Source organism: Maniola jurtina, chromosome Z (assembly GCF_905333055.1).
Source record: "Maniola jurtina chromosome Z, ilManJurt1.1, whole genome shotgun sequence".
Taxonomy (NCBI): Eukaryota; Metazoa; Arthropoda; class Insecta; order Lepidoptera; family Nymphalidae; genus Maniola; species Maniola jurtina.
In genome coordinates, this window is record NC_060058.1 from 998,111 (window position 1) to 1,019,235 (window position 21,125).

The window sequence follows — 21,125 nt, forward strand, 5'->3', positions numbered from 1 at the left end:
GCATAACATCGAAAAGTAGAGGCCCACGAATCTTAACTCGAGCTTATTTTTTTTAAAGAATATTAGTCATGTTTTATCATAATTAATATTCCCCTTTTCCCCTCCAACTAAGCATAAAGCTTGTGCTAGGAGTAGGTACGACAATTATAGTGCAACGGTGGGGTTTGAACCGCCGACCTTTCGGATTTCAGTCCGCTTCTACAACCGTTGAGATGTTGAGGTATGTATGCTTGTTGCAACGTTCAGGAACGGACGAAGGCCGGCTTCGGCGAATGAATGAAATTATAACAGAGCTCTATATTTATCTGCGTCTAAGGTTGCCATATTATGTAGGTATAGTATGGGTAATCTATTAACCACGCAGCTTGAAAACTACGGATTTTCATGCGTAAAACTCGAAAAATATTATTTTTTACCCCACTAATAAAGTAATTAGGTTTTTATTTATTTATTCAGATACAAGTAAACCCTTGACTGCAATATCACCTGGTGGTAAGTGATGATGCAGTTTATGATGGAAGCGGGCTAACCTGGAAACTAACCAGTTTTTTATTAAAACTCATACTCCTTTGGTTTCTACACGGCATCGTTCCGGAACGCTAAATCGCTTGACGGCACGGCTTTGCCAGTAGGGTGGCAACTAGCCACGGCCGGAGCCTCGCACCAGACCAGACCAGAAATTTAGAAATTATAAAATTCCGAACCCCTGCCGGGAATCGCACCCGGGACCTCCCACTAATAAGACCACAGTATTTACCACTGCACCAGGGAGGCCGTCAAAAATCATCACTTACCACCAGGTGAGCTAAGTAGATTGCAGTCAAGGGCTAACTTGTATCTGGATAAAAAAAAAACTTTAGACTTGATATTTATGTTTTTCTATATTCTTCATAAAGAAATTTACTTAACCTGCACAGTACCTATGCGAAACCCCGTCCGGACGCTACCCGGAGCTTCTCCAAACCAGGACAAATGCGGGGAAACCCGGACCGATGGCAACCCTATCAGCGCCGAATCTGAATGTCGGTATTTGCGTTATTTGTGTTTCGATTGGTATTGCATTCCATAGCTTTCAGTAGCTTTATTTGAATTCAATTAATGTTGATCAATCGCTTCGTTACACGTAGTATATACATAATTAGATTTCGTCCGCGTGGATTTAGGTTTTAAAAATCACGTGGGAACTCTTTGCTTTTCCGGGATTAGTTGCGTATGTCAATTTCCGGGACGCAAACTACCTCTGTACCCATATAAATCGGATAAACAGATGAGCCTTTAAGATTCCCGTGGGAACTCCTTAATTTTCCGGGATAAAAAGGGTACGGCACTCTAAAAACGCGTTCAAGTTTAGGTTTCGCACTCCCCACGATGTAGGCCGAAGCTCGTTCTTCGTAGTTCCGGAAAAGTACTGAGAATTTCTTAACAGATACACTCAATAACCATTTTGGTCCAGCCCGGGTTCGAACCCAGGACTTCGTCAGCCGCAGTCGAACATGCTGACCACTGGACCAACGAGGCAGTTACGAGGTAGGTGTGTGCAGCAATTGGCATGAGGATGACGTTGCAGCAAATAATGCACTCAATTTATATCCAATCAGAGAACTACGTCATGATGATCCAATATCATAGACTCAACAAAGACGATGGATGGAGCCTTCAACAAACGCTCTTTAAACTAAAGTCAGTTGTATGTGTGCAGTGACGGATTAACCCTTAATCAAATTAAGCAATTGCCTAGGGCATCACGTCTGAGAGGGCACCAGAAGGAGCACAAAAAAAATCCGCCCTTAGGGCATCACGTCTCACTCACGTCACCAAAAACCACACCAAAAAGAGTCTCTAAGAATAATTTGAAAATTCGCGCGTTTTAAGTTGACATAGAGTCCGATCTAGAGTCATAACCCCACTCCCGCTTGCCCACTCGCTGCCCGCTTGTGCATTCGACAATTCGAATGCCCCCGAAAGCCGCAAGGCGCATTTCAATAAATAAATAAATTATTCTTTGGTTTTTATTATTGTCGCACCTATACTCCACTTCTAAAGTACGTTACATCTCATCATCTTATTTTACAAAAACCTAATGGTAGGTTTTAGGTGGTAAAGGTTTAAAGACCGATTCTAGTTGACATACGGATATGGGGGCCCATGTAGGCATGGATGCTTAGGGCACCAAGTAGTCTTAATCCGTCACTGTATGTGTGCTTCTAGTTGTATTACGCGAGCGATTGGTAGGTTGGTTGTGAAAATGCATGAAATTGGATTTAAATAAATAAAAATCTTTACTCAAAGCAATAAGGGCTCAATTTGTAAGTAGCTCACTTCTTAAAAACTATCATTAGTAAGTAAAACTATTATTATGCTTGTGGCAAAAAGATTTTATAAATCCTTATAATAAGAACCTTATGATAAAAAAGTTTATATAAAACCCATAAGTTGTCATACTTTATTTAATATTTACAAAAAAATATAAGTATATATTTTATAGTTAACATATGGTTACTACATAGCATAGGGTATATAACTAATTAAATTTTTGAATTCGAATTTATTTGCAGCCGGTTGTCTGTCTATCTTTTTCTTTAGCCAATGTGATGCACTAATAACACAGTACCCTAATAAGCTGGAATGTCGATGTTGTAACGTTGATCGAGCAGACAGAAATCAAGAGCAAGGCCGGAAGACGGCGTCACAGCTCGGTACCTACTTACCTACTCGTAGGTACTACTTGTGGTAACCTTCAAGCTTCGCAGTGGGTCGTCATCATCATGAACAAACCATCGTCGGCACACTACTGAGTATGTGCACTACAGGCTAAGTAAAGGAAAAAATCCGAAAGCCGTGAATTTGTGGTTACCTACATCACGAAAACGTTTCTATATTATTTTCAAAGTAAGATCCTTTTGCTTCTCGTAGGAAATACAGTACCTACCAATGTGGCAACCCTGCAAACAGCTGATCGCGGCTATGAACTTATAAAAACGTTGGGGTTATTCAACGGGCGGACCATCAAATCTCTGAAAGGCCAGCAACGCATTTTCGGTTCCTCAGGTACTGCAGATGTTCATGGGCGGCGGTAATCACTTAACATCAGGTGACCCGCCTAATCGTTTACTCGCTATTTTTATTTACAAAAAAAAAAACTTCTGTGAGCTCGAAGGAGTCGAGAACTTCGTCGAGTAGCATGAGACCGAAAGAATTTGGTCAGTACTTACTGCATTTATGGATCTCATTTGTCATGTTTTATGATTTATCGTGGCGCAATGAATTTCCATGGATTTATCAAACCTGCTGTGACGTTCTGCGATGCAACTGGCCGTAAGTATAGTTTGTTCAATGTTTTTGTTTGTTTGGTTTGTTAGCTTAGTTAAAGACATAAATTTAAATTAATTCATTCTCAATGCTACGTAGCTGCATTCTACTTTATAGATCGTAAATAACATTATTTATTATCTAAGACAAACATCTAAGGAAAATGTTGCAAAATAAATGTAGTAGGTGGGTACCTACTTCCATTGTAGTGGCCACGAGTGACTAAAAAATTTACTAAAATTTTAATAAAAACTTTTTAATTACGATTAATTAATTTAGTAGTGTGGGACGCCCTCCAGCACGATGGACCGACGATATAACGCGGCTGGCGGGAAGTGGCCGTTGTGATGAAGAGCTGAGGACCGGGTGTGGTGGCGCTCTATAGGGAAGGTCTGTGTCCAACAGTGGACGTCCACAGGCTGATGATGATGTGTTTTAATTCTCAAAGTAAGATAACTATACCAAGTGGGGTATCATTATGAAAGGGCTTTCTTTACCTGTACATTCTAAAACAGATTTTTATTTATTTTTATGCATAATAGTTTTTGATTAATCGTGCAAAATGTTGGAAAAAATACGGAACCCTCAGTGCGGGAGTCTGACTCGAACTTAGCTGGTTTTTACGATTTGATGGGATGACATTATAATAGCGTCCGCGACACCACTGGGCACTGCCTTACTTTTTATTACTTCTATAATTGCCTTTTTAAAACGGTTCTTGTTTTGGAGAAACCCACTTTAGTTGGCTAAGGCTATGTTCAGAAAGAGCGAAATCGCCGCGAATCTGCTACCACACTCGAGCATCTTTGGGGATATTACTATGAATGAATATTATAACTATTCTATACACACCACAAAAATCAGTATAAAGAACAAAACAAAATGCCAAATAGTTGGCTTTTTCTAATTCTTCTGTAAACAACTCCCTCTCAATAAGTAACTACCTATCTGAAAAATCCCGGTCCATTGTTTCGTTCTAAACGTATACATTCGCTACTTTCATTTCCAGTAGGTACTCTCTCTTCTTCTTCGTCGTAACACTCTTGGCAGAGCAGTGGTCGTGGTCATCACGAAGTGACGTTTTTGGGTTCAGATGTTATACGCCTCACGAGCATTCACCACTTCTCCCTGCTGGTCGATAGTCTGGTATACTCGTGCACGGCACCGCCCACAGCGGACTTAATTTGAATGGTCCATCACGTAGGCGACCTTCCTCGCCCTCTGGTATGCTCCACCATGCCCTGCACCACAAAACGCTCAATGGAGTTACTCTCACGCCGGGATGTCCGAAGAACTTTAGTATGCGACCCTGTACTAACGCCGAAAGACGTTGTTTAACGACGTGGTGTGTTGTTGCCGAGTTCTTGGAATATAGAGACGTTGTTCCGAAATTCAGTCCATGAGACTCCTAGCACTCGCCTCCTGCACCACATTTCCAAAGCATCAATCTTCTTCTTCTCGACTATTTCGTAAAGTCCACGACTCCGCAGTGTATAGAAATATGGGAAAAACAAGTGTCCGAACGAGCCTGATCGTCGTAGCTTTTGTGATGTTTTTGTTTTTCCATATTTTCTTCAGCTTGTCTATTGCAGTTCTTCCGTTTCAGGTACTTTCACGATCTCACAAACAACTCTTGATACGAACCGCTGAGGTGTGGAATGATCTTCCAGTTTCCACGTTTCCTGCTCAAGGCAAAATGGATAGGCATTTTCTACGCGCTCCAACCTAGACCTTGTCATTATTTATAGCGTAGTCAAGCGCAAGCCTATCCTGCAACTAAAAATCTTCCAAGTGTGAGTCAGACGCGTGCACCGAGGGCTCAGTACTTGGTAAAAATCTGTTTTAGAATGTACAGGTAAAGACCTTTCATATGATACTTCTCGTGGTACAGTTATCTTACTTTGAAAATTGAAAATACTAATTATTATTTGTTCATGAATACATCTTTTTTGTGATGTAACCATAAATTCACAATTTTCGGATTTATTCCTTTACTCGTGCTATAAGAACTACATACTTGCCAAATTTCACGATTCTAGGTCAACGAGAAGTACCCTATAGGTTTTTTGACACACACGACCGACGGACAGACAGACAACTAAGTGATCCTACAAGGATTCCTTTTTCCCTTAACCTTAAAAAAAGATAGCACGAATTTTCCGCGCGAGAGGATTCGTATTCCTATCTGAACACAGCCTAAATTGATGCAGCGTATAAACCCATTGGGCAACGTACTGAGACCTTTACTTTCAAGTCTTTAGACTTACGTTCTCAATGCCGGCCGAAGCCGATAGTCAACTCACCGATTTAGGATTAACTCGTTTCCTAACATTTTAATATTAGTCAGTTTATACCAGTTTGAACTGGTATGGCAAAACTTACTTACCTACTTAGTGATTGTTTATTTGTTTTAATTGCGTGAGTTTAAGGTATATATAAGCGAAACATCCGTCCTGCATCTAAAGATGCCATAAGTCCGTTTGAATCCATAAGCCTTAGCCCTAATTCGCACGAGCGTTAAAAAAGCGTTGCGTTTACTTACGTAAACTGATATTGATATATTATAAGATGTTCGCATAGCAAAAATCGCAACGCAAAAAAACACTTATATATAATTGTAAGTAAGTACCTAGGTTCATTCGCATTGCAATTAAAAAATGGCACAGAATTTCTCATTACCAAAAAGCAACCGCCGAGTTTCTTGCTGGTTCTTCTCGGTAGGAACGGCATTCCGAACCAGTGGTAAATTATCCTGACGATTCAAAAGCATTAGTAAAAGTTAATTTGAATAAAAATTTAGTCAATTATGACGTCACGACCACATGAAACAATTCACTGCAAGACCCAGCAATATCTGAAAATTTCAGCAATGTTATGCGAAATGATTGGTCCAGATTGCTCCACTAATGCTCCAGGTTGATCCTGGATACATGTTGCCGAGCGACAATTGCTTAAAATAAAAAATTGCCCATATTGTAAGAGAGCCTTTAGTCCAGGGTACAATTCTTTTTGAATGACCTGTGATAAATAAAATAAAATACATGAATAAAATGAAGCTGTATTGCAGTATACCTCAAGTACTTGAGACCAATGTCTTTTCGATTAGCTACCGACGCCACTACTCGAAATTCCTTCGCCACTAGCCTAGACTACCACTCGTCGATATCGGTCATACTTTAGCACTAATCGATAAGTTATCAATGAACTTATCAAATAGGACTAAAAGGCTCGAGCGCAAACTTTGCAGCCGTACGAAACACACAACTTTTCATCTCACTATAGCGAGGAAAGCGCTTTATTGAGCTTGGCTTGATACGATGAGGGCTCAAGTCAGGGCGTGCTTTCACTTTATTAAAGTGTTAGTTTTATTTTTTGTGAGTGTGAAATCTTAAAATATGGATGATTTTATATGTTTTTGCTCCGTTTTAGGGTTCCGTACCTCAAAAGGAAAATGGGAACCCTTATAGGATCACTTTGTTGTCTGTCTGTCTGTCTGTCCGTTCGTCCGTCCGTCCATCCGTCATGTCTGTCAAGAAAACTTATAAAATTAATAATCACGCGAGTGAGAGGGACGCCATCATACGTCGAAGCGAGATAGCAACTATAGCAGCATAATATCAAACCTCCTTGCAAGCTATATTACGTAATTCAGTACAACATTACAACCCGGCTAAGTCATAGAATGTTATGAGTACTTAATTTAGAAATTATCGATGGGGATGATGCCTAGGTCAAAAATAAATTATTTCTTAGTAATTATTAAATAGAAGGTCTTCACAAATTCGTAAAATCCACATTTGCTGGTAGCTTTAAGTGTGCTAACCATTTTAAATTATCGATTTAACTGAAAAATATGTCAAATGTTATGACGTCACATCTGTGTATTTCATACAAGCTCCTGTATACTAAGCGATCGTTTTGACATTTGATAAAAAGTTGCTGATTTGACTACTAGTCATCATCCCTATTCCCGAATTGTCCTTGGCGGGAATTGAAGCCGGGAACTTCAACTTACAAGATTACAATGCTCACTGCTGCGCCAGGGCGGTCGTCATTATTATGTATCACTCAGCATGGCCTGTGAAATTAGCATAATAATTGCGTAATGGATGTAGTTTATCTGCTTCGTCGTGTCATGGCCAACCAGCCTCGGGTAACTCCCGTCTTTATTTCTAGTTTTTATACGATAATATGGAAACAAGTCGCAGGAAGCCGCTAGATTCAGGCAGCGCAAGACCGCAGCGCGGTGTCTGGAAGTCCCTACAAGCAGTGACGGATTAACCCTTAATCAAATTAAGCAATTGCCTAGGGCATCACGTCTGAGGGGGCACCAGAAGGAGCACAAAAAAATGTGTCCTTAGGGCATTCACGTCTCACTCTCCCGTCAACAAAAACTACACCAAAAAACTTTTTTTGGTGTGGTTTTTGGTGACGTGAGAGGAGAAACTTTTCTAGGACTAATTTGAAAATTCGCGCGTTTTAAGTTGACATAGAGTCCGATCTAGAATCTAACCCCACTCCCGCTTGCCCACTCGCTGCCCGACAATTCGAATGTCCCCGAAAGCCGCAAGGCGCATTTCAATAAATAAATAAATAATTATGCTTTGGTTTTTATTGTTGTCGCACCTACTCCACTTCTAAAGTACGTTACATCTCATCATCTTATTTTACAAAAAACTAATGTTTTTAGGCGGTAAAGGTTTAATTAAAGACCGATTCTAGTTGACATACGGATAGGGGGGCCCACAGCCATGGATTGCTTAGGGCATCAAGTAGTCTTAATCCGTCACTGCCTACAAGGACCTATGCCCAGCAATGGACGTCTATGTATTTGAAATCGGATGAGTAGTTTCGAAGATCACCTCTTTCTTACATCCAAACTTATGAACTTTACCTTTAAATAATATTAGTGTACAGTCAACAATAAAGCTAGGTTTTCACACGAGCTTGTACCTGTGCTTGTACTGGCGGGTGCAGACCTTAACTATGTTGCAAATTTCTCAATAGTTCAAATATGTAAATAAATATAGTAAATAAATATAAGTAAATATTAACAACACGATATAAGTATAAGTATTACATTATTTTGATAATTTTGTTGCATATGTAGCTAAGTAGTTTTTTTAAGGCATAAAAGTCTGGATGTTGACTCGAGATTTCGCAGACCGGTATTTTGATAAAAAATATGGAAATTACTTAAGGAAAACAAGACTTGGTCTCAATGGCATGTCAGTGGTACTTATGGGCTTCGAGCTTCGTCGACATAGTCTTGACTTGAGCAAATATAAATAATACAACAAGGTGTTTCGATTGCGCCATTTAATTGCGATTAATGCTATTCTATTGTAGGTAATCAAGGCTTAATGATATTGTTCATTGCAGTCAGCCTTATAGAAATACCTAGTTGATTGTAGATTGCATTCATTTTTCTAGTAATGTAAGGAATTACTTTAGTTTTACCCAGTCCGCCTGTCTGTTTATGTGTCACAGGGCATTTTATAAATAAACAAAAATCGCTTGTTACGAGACCGGCTCTGTATGAAAAGGAAAACCGAAAAAACATTTTGGTTATATCCCCTCGAGTGATACTTTTTCGAATGTTTCTTAGACAGATTTGTACAGACAGAAAGTAATGACTATCAAACTTTTTATATAATTAGTTAGCATCACTATGGAACCACCACGTAGGTATACTCTACCTTCTGAGTCTTGATACACAAATGGCCATTTATTAGGTACTGAGGAATAAAGAGGTTCTTATATAGTTTTTGCACTGGAAATGTCTGAATGCAGCAAAAATACTCACTAGGTATAGGTATAGAGTTGAAATCAATGGTAGATTGTACAAATAGGCGATTACCTTGAACATTAATGATGTAGGTACTTGATATTTGTTACCAGTGTAATATCGTGCCATCTTTTCGATATTTTGTGCATTTTACTTTTAAGCAAGTAAATATTACTTGCTTTTAACGGTGAAGGAAAACATCGTTAGGAAATCTGCAAGCCTGAGCATTCCCCATAACGTACAAGGAACCAAAAACTTAATTTGCTTTAATGCGCTAAGCCAGATAAATCTGTATGTACCTACTATGTGGTAACACACACACACACACACACACACCAACACACTCACAAACATACATTTTAAATTAAATAAAAAACCAGCCACGTGCAAGTTAGTCTCGCGTCCCGAGGGTTCTGAACTCGGGTTTTTTTCCGACATTTTGCTTGATAAATCTAAAATTACTATGCATAAAAATAAATAAAAACTCGTTTTAGTATGTGCAGGTAAGGACCTTTTTTGTGATGTTGTACCACAGATTCACGGTTTTCGGATTTTTCCTTTAGGTACTTGTGCCATAGACCTATACTAACCTGCAAAATTTCATGATTCTAGGTCAACGGGAAGTACCCTATAAGTTTTCTTGAAAGACACGACGGACGGACAGACAATAAAGTGATCCTATAAGCTATCAGGGTTCCATTTTTCCTTTTGAGGTACGAAATCATGATGCTGATCATAAGATCTTTATATATCGATGAAACATAATCAATTCTCTACCTCACCGGAGTATCGCGTAGCTGGGTTGCTAATTAGCCAGCTACCGCGTGATTGAGGCGCTAACCGACCTTGCTTAGTTATCACACCCTTGTGCGCGGTTACTCATGACTGCACGTACTCGTACCAACCCATTTCCCTTAGCTGTCTTAAAACAGTAACAGATTTCTTCTTTTTTAGGGTTCCATACCTCAAAAGGAAAAATGGAACCCTTATAGGATCACTTTGTCGTCTGTCTGTCTGTCTGTCTGTCCGTCGTGTCTGTCAAGAAACCTATAGGGTACTCCCCCTAGAATCATGAAATTTGGCAGGTAGGTAGGTCTTATAGCACAAGTACAAGAATAAATCTGAAAACCACGGATTTTCATTAAAAAAAAATGTTTCAATTTTCAAAGTAAGATAACTATACCAAGTGGGGTATCATATGAAAGGGCCTTACCTGTACATTCTAAAACAGATTTTTTATTTATTTTTATGCATAATAGTCTTTGATTTATTGTGCAAAATGTTGGAAAAAAAACCCGAGTACGGAACCCTCAGTGCGCGAGTCTGACTCGCACTTGGCCGGTTTTTTTTATAAAAAATGGCGCGCAAACGAGCAGGCAGGTCACATGATGTTAAGTGACTACCGCCGCCCATGAAAATTTGCAGCAGCATGCAGAGGAACCGCCGATGAGTTACGGCCTTTCAGGAATTTGTTGGTCCGTCCCTTGAATAACCTCATGTTGTAATCTAGCAGGAACACCGCCGATAGGAGTTGTTTCACAGCTTGCGTGTTCTTGCAGCTATTATTGCTTATACCTATTATTATTCTCGGGGCTAAGAAATAGCATATATATTATATCCTTCTCCGGGATGTAAGCAATCTCTGTAATTTTTTTTGTCAAAATCGGTTTAACGGATGGGCCGTGAAAAATAAGCAGACAGACAGGCGCCTTTTTGCATTAACAATGTTGAGTATGAACCGGCAAAAGTTAGTCAATCTATATCTATACTTATAATAATAATATAATATCAATACTAATAAATAAAATTGGAGTGTCTGTCTGTAATTTCGAAATAACTACCACATATTAAGGTCATATGGTTATTTGAACGATACCATAACTGAATCACACGTTTTTAAAATTTTTGTCTGTCTGTCTGTCTGTCTGTCTGTCTGTCTGTCTGTCTGTTTGAAAAGGCTAATCTTCGGAACGGCTGAACCGATTTTAACGGGATTTTTACATACAAGTAGAGGATTGACCAGGGTGTAACATAGGCTACTTTTTTAACCGACTTTCAAGAAGGGAGTTGTGTTTTTCTACCTATGTACACCGAAATCTCCGAGATTTCTGAACCGATTTGCGTCATTTCTTTTTTAATCGATAGAGGAACTTTGCGACATTGTTTCATAAAAAATTTGGATTCCAACTCCTCAATCCTGATGCTGCAGGGGATCTGACCAATCCACGCGGGCGAAGCTGCGGGCATCAGCTAGTAATAAATCTCGGGATCACTAAAGGATCATCCATTTAAATGTTTGTTGGTACAAAAACACATTGCATCCCGGGGACGGGCTATTACGGATACTTAGGCTACCCCCACAGGATTTCAGACCCTAAATCCACGCGTGTATGATACCTCTATCATATACAAATAATATGTAAATGGTAGAGGTATGTATATACATGTACTAATAACTCTATGGGTCCTTTTAAAATAACTATAACATTTAACCTCCCGGAAATTCTACACGGAAATTATACATACATACATAGGAAACCGTGGAGCGGAACAAAAAAATCTTAGATGTAAGAAAAAAAATTATTATGTCTATAATATGGCAACATTAGAGTTTCCTTTGTGGCGCACTTAATAAGATTAATGTATTTTAAAGAAATAGGTACTTACATGATTACTCAGTTTGCTCATTAATTATAATGCAATTCAATTTGTATATTGCTATAAATTGATTAATTAAATTAATGGGATTTAGGTGTTAATTATTAAGAAGAATTTAACTTAATAAGTGCTGGGTTAATGTGGGTGTGATCATGGAAAAAAATAATCTTTAAGTGTTTATAGGGTTCTGTACCCGAAAAGTGGCAACGGGACTCTATTACTCAGCTTGCGCTGTCCGTCCGTCCGTCCGTCTGTCCGTGGGCTGTATCTTGTGAACCGTAATAAGTAGAGAATTGAAATTTTCACAGAAGTATACCTGTTTCTACTGTCGGTATTTAACAACAAAAAAAATTGAAAAAGGCTGACACGTCAGTTAAAAGAAATTAAAACACATAATCATACATACATAATAAATAGAGCCTCAGTAGCTCAACCGGTAAAGGAGTGGACTGAAAACCGAAAGGTCGACGGTTCAAACCCCGCCCGTTGCACTATTGTCGTACCTACTCCTAGCACAAGCCTGACGCTTAGTTGGAGAGGAAGGGGGAATATTAGTCATTTAACATGGCTAATATTCTTTAAAAAAAAAAAAAACTTGTACGGAACCCTTCGTGGGCGAGGCCATTTAGAGTTTCCTGTCCCTAGGTAGACATGATATCAAACGAGTCGCAGGGAACCGCTGGATACACCAGGTGCAAGATGGTGGCGAGTGAAAATCCCTACAATACACCCATGTATGTCCAGCGGTGGGCTCTATCTATTGATAATGATGTTGATGATGATCAGTACAACTCTCGCTCGTTATCACATCACACTAATATTATAAAGGCGAAAGTTTGTATGTTTGTATGTGTGTATGTGTGTGTGTGTGTGTTTGTTACTCTTTCACGCAAAAACCACTGGACGGATTTGGCTGAAATTCAGAATGGAGATAGATAATATCCTGGATTAGCACATAGGCTACTTTTTATCCCGGAAAATTAAAGAGTTCCCACGGGATTTCGAAAAACTTAAATCCACGCGGACGAAGTCGCGGGCGTCAGCTAGTAATTAAATAAATCTTTATTAACTTAACAAAGCTTAGTGTTTACAAGATTAAGGCTGAAACCTATAGAGCGCATTTTGACTTTGCTTAGACTTAAGTTTCAGTTAAAACGAGACAGATTTATGCAAGCGGTATAGCGCTGTCTCGTTTTAACAGTGTCTTAAGTCTGAGTAAAGTCAAAGTGCGATCTATAGATTTCAACCTTAGTGTAAGGCCCTGAAGTGAAAAAGTGTTTCAGGCGGCAGTGTCTTCCCATCACATCACACTAATATTATAAAGGAGAAAGTTTGTATGTGTGTGTGTGTGTGTGTATGTTTGTTACTCCTTCACGCAAAAACTACTGGACGGATTGGGCTGAAATTTAGAATGGAGATAGATTATACCCTGGATTAGCACATAGGCTACTTTTTATCCCGGAAAATCAAAGAGCTCCCACGGGAATTTTAAAAAACCTACATCCACGCGAACGAAGTCGCGAGTATCAGCTAGTAATACATAATAATAATGTCTTTTAACAACATAAAACTCATGACTTATGAGATTAGAGAAATATTTTAGCAGTCGCTCGTATCATGTTTTTGGCAATGATGTTGTGGATTGTGTGTAAAATTAGCCTTTCAATACATTACCTACCTAATACGCTGAGCTCGCGTACTTTGCAGCCATTAATCTTCTCTGAATGGTGTATAGAGCAATCTCAATACGCGGGTGTCTGTGCATCAAGTCGTGACAGGTCGAGAAGGCAATGGGGTATGATGCGGGAGGGGGTTGATACTCCTGCGGGTGTGCACGTCTATTCCCCACCGGGCTAGCACGGGGGAAGTGCGGGTGTGCGGGGCGTCCTGTCTGTCGCGTACTTATGCATCTTATCCATACTAATCTATGTAATATCTAGGTACTATACTATCACAAAGCGAATGTGTGTATTACCAGAGTGAACTAGGGTGAGGCAATTCTCGGTTAGATCCTGAATCGGCGATATATCAAATATAATATAAGGCTATGGTGACGTAAAATCAATAAAAATAGGGCTACTTTAGGGCTATCTGTAAGCTACCTTTAAGTTTTATTGTAAAATTTTCAATTTTCAACATTATTATTCAAGTGACTAAATGAACATCTTCATTGAAGCAAATCATTACAATGACGTACCCTATGTACATAGAGCTAAATGTTTTGTGACGTAGGTTATCACTTATAAGGTCAAAGGAAAACCCTAGCGTGTGCGTGTGATCTAACGGGGCCAGCGTCGAGCCCTCTTCCTTGTCGGAACAAAATTGTCTATTAGTTTTCCTGTAATCGAATCCAACAAACAATAATCATTAATTACATTAAGGACAAAACGGAGTATTTGCACGAAATAACATTTTACAGGAGGAGCAACTGAATGAAAGCTTCTGAAACTTTAATAGAATTATACCGTTTTGATAGAAATCACAGTTTTAGGTTGCTTTTCTTAGAAATTAAGCCATTCAAGCTTGTATTCCTTGGAATTGAAGGAGTTGGTAGATACTGGGGCGCTCCAACCCAAATAGTTTGTATATCCGAGAGGACAAACGTGGGTTAGCAAATATGTAATATGGATGTAATGATGAAAAAACGACTTGGCCCCGGTCCAGCGGCGTCGCGTTAATATTATATTACGACTCGGTATGTGGAAAATGAGAAAATTACGCGAACATACTAGTTACATTAGATAAACGATGTTTCTGGTAGCGCGTAGATCGTTCATATTGCGTTAAGTCGGATATGGATGGAGCAAGAGCCCGCGAGGATCAGACCTTCGTTATTTTATAAAAGCTGAAAGTTTATCTGCGTATTGTCCCCAACACAGGGAAGAACCATCAGCTATTATGAAGTTTGGATCAAGGTCGCTTTGCGAGATAACAGGTGTAAAGGTGTAAAAAAATCTTACGTCAAAGTATAAAGTTTAATAAACAGTAAATTTTTCTCCAGGATAGTACTTATTAGAAATCGCGCCATGCATTGCCAGACAATTAGTATCATGGCAACCCCCTGCCAAACTTTAAATGGTGTCTGGCAACGATTGGCCACGACTCTTCTGGCAATAAGCAAGTCATATTTACTTGCTTGAAACGCATATTCGAGCTTCCGATTTCCGTATTAACCACTTTACTATTGTCGCATTCATAGTTCATACAAGGAGATACCTTCTAAGTGATTTATCAAACTACAATAAATAGTACATTAAATGAATTAAAGTTGTGAAACAGATCTTTTCATTAGAACTAGGAGTCATGCAATTAGGCACTAATTAAGTCTGTTCTCAATTATTCTATTCGCAATATTCTTTAAACGTTTAGTAATTATTTGTCATCATTAATTTTCAAGTATGTAGGTACTTACTACCTGTGGATTACGAGGAATTAATTAACGTTACTATTTACCATAACTCTATTGCATCGTACCTATATACTCTTCGCCATATCTTTTGTGTCGCCTTTGCTCGCAATTTAATCACACTAATATTATAAAGGCGAAAGTTTGTATGTGTGTGTGTGTGTGTGTGTGTGTGTGTGTGTGTGTGTGTGTGTGTGTGTGTGTGTGTGTGTGTGTGTGTGTGTGTGTGTGTGTGTGTGTGTATGTTTGTTACTCCTTCACGCAAAAACTACTGGATGGATTTGGCTGAAATTTGGAATGGAGATAATATCCTGGATTAGCACATAGGCTACTTTTTATCCCGGAAAATCAAAGAGTTCCCACGGGATTTCAAAAAACCTAAATCCACGCGGGCGAAGTCGCGGGCATCGGCTAGTTTAATATACTTTTAGATTTTTAGTATATTTTTAATAGATTTTGTAGTAATAAAACTTAATAAAATAATAAAGAAAATATATCATGCTAACAAAGTATTTTCGTAGCAACAAACCAACCTAGGTTTAGGTATTTTTAGAGTGACCGTTGATAGGTTTGAGGCCATGATTTTATTTGATGCATCACACTTCACACTAATATTATAAAGACGAAAGTTTGTGTGTATGTTTGTTACTCCTTCACGCAAAAACCACTGGACGGATTTGGCTGAATTACGGAATGGAGATAGATAATATCCTGGATTAGCACATAGGATAGGCTTACTTTTTATCCCGGAAAATCAAAGAGTTCCCATTGGATTTCGAAAAATCTAAATCCACTCAGACGAAGTCGCGGGTGTCAGCTAGTTATCAATATAAATAAATAAATTTATCGTAATATCTTTTAATATGTAAGGCATCAGTCTAAAGCATGCTGGGACGCCCCGACTTCGGTTACCAATAAATCTGAGTGTATAGGTACCTTTTACAAAGCTTCGTCGTGTTTTAAATGATGGTGAAACCGAAAACCATGCCGAAATTTACTAAGAAGCTTAGGTACAAATTGTACCTAGCTGCCTATATTTTGTTGTGCTTTGTATGTGTTTTTTCTGTACTAATTTTGTGGTGTACAACAAAAGTATATTCATTCATTGAAGCTTTAAGGTACATAACTACAAAGACAACTTTATTTTGAGATTATTATGATTATTGTGAGGTTTTATTTTATTATAAACTACTAGCGACCCGCCCCGGCTTCGCACGGGTGCAATGCTAATACTAAAAATTTACAAACGAAAAATAAAACCGACTTCAAAAACCACAAACACTAAAAAGTATTAAATAATTAATTTTTGTTTCTACACGTGTAATGTATGCATGAAGTCGAGCGAGCATAGTAAAAGAAACTACAAATCTTAAGTGTGAAGCTCGCCCGCAGTCGCAGTGGTAGATGCTTTTGACGATTCAAAAGAACTTGTAAAAGTCTAATTGAATAAAAATATTTTGAATTTGAATTTGAATTTTTTATTTTTTTTATTTTACAATTTTTAGTGGCCCCACTGTACTAAAATATGCTATGCCCAGTCAAAACCCTACTGTTTACTAAGCTATTACACTGATCGCGAGCAATTTACTGTTATCCATTGAGGAGTTCTGTTCTCCATCTCCGAAGATATTCATCAGATCTTCACCAAATTTTTATGGGACCACCTGTAAAATATACCCTTTCAAACAAAAAAAAATCCAAATCGGTCCAGGCGTCTTTGAGTAATCGGGGAACATGCATTAAAAAAAAGATTCCGACGAATTGAGAACCTCCTCCTTTTTTGAAGTCGGTTAAAAATATATACTACAGAATGTCTTTATATGTATACAAAGTTCACAGCTTTTTTACACTCTTCAATACAGACATGTTTTCTTTAGAGTCCCTGCATTTTAAATCTGTACTATCTTCGAGAGTATTCATTTAAATTACATGCTGTAAAGGGTCATATTGATCTGTATTACATGCACAATGTAGTTAAGGTACCTAATTGGATAAGGATTAATGCTGTATTGCATAAAATCACTTGGTAAATAAGCCATTATTTCTCGTAAAAAGTAAAGGAATAAAAAATGGTTTTTCGGGTTATCCCTAAAAGATGGATATATACCGTCGCGGATTTTCGCGGATATAAAGTAGCCTATGTGCTAATCCAGAATATTATCTATCTCCATTCCGAATTTCAGCCAAATCCGTCCAGTAGTTTTTGCGTGAAGGAGTAACAAACATATACACACACACACACACACACACACACACACACACACACACACACACACACACACACACACACACACAAACTTACGCCTTTATGATATTAGTGTGATACGTTTTGGCAATTCAAGAACTAAAGCACGAACGCGGACCAATCAGGATAGAGAAAGCTCAGACTCCCATAAGAACAAAATTTGAATTTTGTTCTCGCTATCCCCCATCAAATAAATAGATGAAATAACTATTGCGTGTATTTATTAAAACCTTTGTGCCCTTTGTAAATCAAGCGTCGGAAGCTTGTGAATGCGGTACTGACATTGAGTTTCGGCTTCTGTCCGCATGGTTTATTTACGTCCGGCCATGAGACTAGCCATTCACTCGTCCACAGTATCAACCTAGCTAGAAATACCATCGCTGACTAGAAGTTAGAACTAAACTCATTTTCTTTACTAGCTGTACACCTGATTTACTGGTTTTTAATACCTAAAAGGACTTACTTGCACTGTATTCGTAGTAAAATATAATAATATACCTATTTATTCAACCAAGAAAAAAATTCACAGTAAAGAAACTCCTTAAATCTAGTACACCGAAAAGGTAAACATAATAAAGGTGAACACAAATAGTAGGTACACTTAAACAAACGTTTTTTTTTTAAATATTCAGATACAAGCTAGCCTTTGAATGCAATCGTACCTGGTGGTAAGTGATGACTGATGATGCAGTCTAAGATGGAAGCGGACCACTTAACCATTAGAATAACCCCGCTTTAGATTCCTAATCATTACCCATAGTATAAAGTAAACCCTTCATTCACATCGCAATGGAGCAACGTCAACGTATGAACGTCATTGATTGCATGGTGATTCGATAACTCAATGTCTGATGCTGAATGATGCCACCTATCTCGTTTGACATTTATTTTTAATTCATTGAAGGTTTTGTACGAAAAACTATCTTAGTATCACTCAGTGAAGCAGCAATGTAAAACTAACCATTTTTGAGTGAGCTTGGTGGCTATCATTCATTGTTAGACAATCAGTTAGCCAATTCTGGGGCTGTAGATGAATATAGGCGAAATTTTATTTCGGAAAATCTACGCAGACGTAGTCGTGGGCATCAGCTAGTAAACAAATAATATATAAAAAATCCGACTCAAGGTATGTACATTCAATCAATAAAAAGATCGAAGGATTCCACTAACAAATCACGAATAAGCGGTTTTCCGGTATTAATTATTTATTTATAACATTAGGAATACACACCGAAACCTTGCGATAAAACAAACTCGAAACGTTGTATTATATATTTTTTTGCGTATCTTTGTTTATCAATATCGTCCACCATTTTGGATTTGTTATGACGTCATAATATAGAGCCTCGCAGGATGCTACTTTACGCAAAGCCAACTTTGCCATATTATTTTGTTAAAGTTCAATAATTATTATCTAGAAGGCACATTCTCTACCTACTCCCAGTTAGTTATCCAAAATTCACGGGAATAATGTAAGAATCAAAAAAGGTGTTATATTGAGGGGGTCGGAGTGCGATGCCGGGCACGCACCTCTAACTTTCGGAGCTCTGTGCGTTTTAAGCAATACCTAGGTACTTTTTGACGGTGAAGGAAAACATCGTGAGGAAACCTGCATGACTGAGAATTCCCTATAATATTCTCAATGGTGTGTGAAGTCTGCCAAGTGGAGATTGGCAGACTAGTGTGGCTAAACCTTTCTCATTCTGAGAGGAGACCGGTACTCAGTAATGAGCCGGTATGGGTAATAATGAATGTAAGCAGAATATTTAAGAATTATTAAGTACTAGATGACGCCCGCGACTTCGTACGCGTGGATTTAGGTTTTTAAGAATTCCGTAAGAAGTTTTTTGATTTTCAGGGATAAAAAGTAGCTTATGTCCTTCCCCGGGATGTCAACCTTTCATCAAAATCGTTAAACTGTTAGGCCGTGAAAAGGTAGCAGACAGACAGACACACTTTCGCATTTATAATATTAGTAAGTATGTTTTTTTACATCATAGGTAACATGTTTGGTTTCATTTATGACATGTCAACTTAATGATTTCAAAATCATAACCATTTCTGTTTTTGAGGTATTTAGACATTCGCAGCATTTTGTTTATACTTTATACGTAGTACGCAACATTCTATGCAGACCATGTTCCTGCGAACATTATTGTTATGTAAAGTCCTAACACATCGCAAAGAGCTTTGTTAAAAAATTATATAATGTTAATAAAAGCACACGTACATATAGGACTTTTCTTTTCCCGTTGTCTTACAACTTTTATCTAAAGCGAAAATAACAAAATAGGTACAAGGTTCACAAATTATTATTTTTTAACTGGTTTTAAGGAAAATTTCTTACTGAATCACCAAAATTTTCCTCTAAAATATGTAGGTGAATAAACTTAAAATTAATAACATACCTTTTTGTTCTGGCGCCCCGGTGTGAGGCCCACCTGGGAGCCCATCTCGGCTAAAATATTCTTCGGCATTTTGAAGCACAAATATCACTTGGACAAAAAAGATATACTTTTTATGTCAAATTCGCGAGCGCGAAAATCACTATCGATACGGTACGCGGTGCGCGGCGTGCGCGCAAACTAGCGAATGCGCGCAAACCTGCGTCGGCGCACTTATAATGCTTGCGCTCGTGACGTCACCACGCGAGCCTGCACTCCTGCACCTTATGTGAAGGATTACACTAACGCTCTGCTGACCGAATGCCACGGCAGCCAATCTAAACCAACACTAGCGAACTGCGCAGAAGCCGTGACAGCTTCAGAAAGTGCCAAACAGGAGAACTGCCCGAGGCCTCGTTCGTGCAGCCCGGGCCTTGACCTTCGCGCTTCAATTCAACTAGAAAAAGTTTAAGATGTACTAATGTGTACATTTGAATCTCGCGCCCATAGAGATAGCGCCTAACGCCACGCGTCACTATGCGCCTGTGCAAGTATGTAATGGCACTACATACAATTTTAAAACTCTAAGTTTATTTGTATACTAGCGAACCGCCCTGGCTTAGGGCTTGGGTAGCTTATTGCATTTTTCATACAGATCTCCAATTAAAAATTAAATATAGCCTATGTTACTCAGGAATAAGGTAGCTTTCTACTGATGAAAGAATTTTCAAAATCGGTTCAGTAGTTCCAGAGATTAAACCCCCTACAAACAAACTTACAAACTTTACCTCTTTATAATCTGGTATAGGTAACTTTTGCAGTTCTCGTCAAGCGTCAAGATAAAAATACTTTCAATTCACATAAATTCCACAAAGAATAGAAGCGTCGCAAAGATCTACCGCCCACAGAATTGCAATGGCGCAACCGCAGAGGGCACAGTGGACGAAGCGTAGGATGAGACGCGGGCGACATGCGCGTCCCAGGGTCGGGGACGCACTTCGTTGGTGCGTCCCGGAAGTGCGGTGGTGGGGACCGAGCAGGTCCCCGGTGGAGGGTCTGCCTCGGCAGATGTCGCTGGCTGGGTCGCGGTTGTTTGCTTCGGCGTTCCCGTGACCCAGTCGCCAGGCGACGCGCAGTAGCGCCGCTGGGGTTTACTGGGTATTCCGGTCGCCTCTCGGCTGGCGAGTCCCACATACCCTCCCTCAGCTGGCTGGCTGCCTCACGGCTGGCTGGCTAGCTTCCGGGGGGGGGATGCGTAAATGCATTCCCCAGCGTCAACAAAAAAAAAATGGCCGCCCATGCGCAGACGACATTACTTATTGGTGCACGGCGTGT

At 39.0% G+C, this 21,125-nt stretch overlaps 1 protein-coding gene across 1 annotated transcript in view; it reads right to left on the reverse strand.

Moving 5' to 3' along the window:
• The window catches only part of LOC123880489 (proton-coupled amino acid transporter-like protein CG1139), a 71,586-nt gene extending 51,533 nt beyond the window's left edge, over positions 1–20,053 (reverse strand). The window contains exon 1 of the mRNA XM_045928630.1: positions 19,815–20,053. Within this exon, the coding sequence (XP_045784586.1) occupies positions 19,815–19,883 (69 nt within the window). The 5' untranslated portion in view covers positions 19,884–20,053. The remainder of the gene's footprint in view (positions 1–19,814) is intronic.
• Between the last annotated feature and the right edge of the window lie 1,072 nt (positions 20,054–21,125).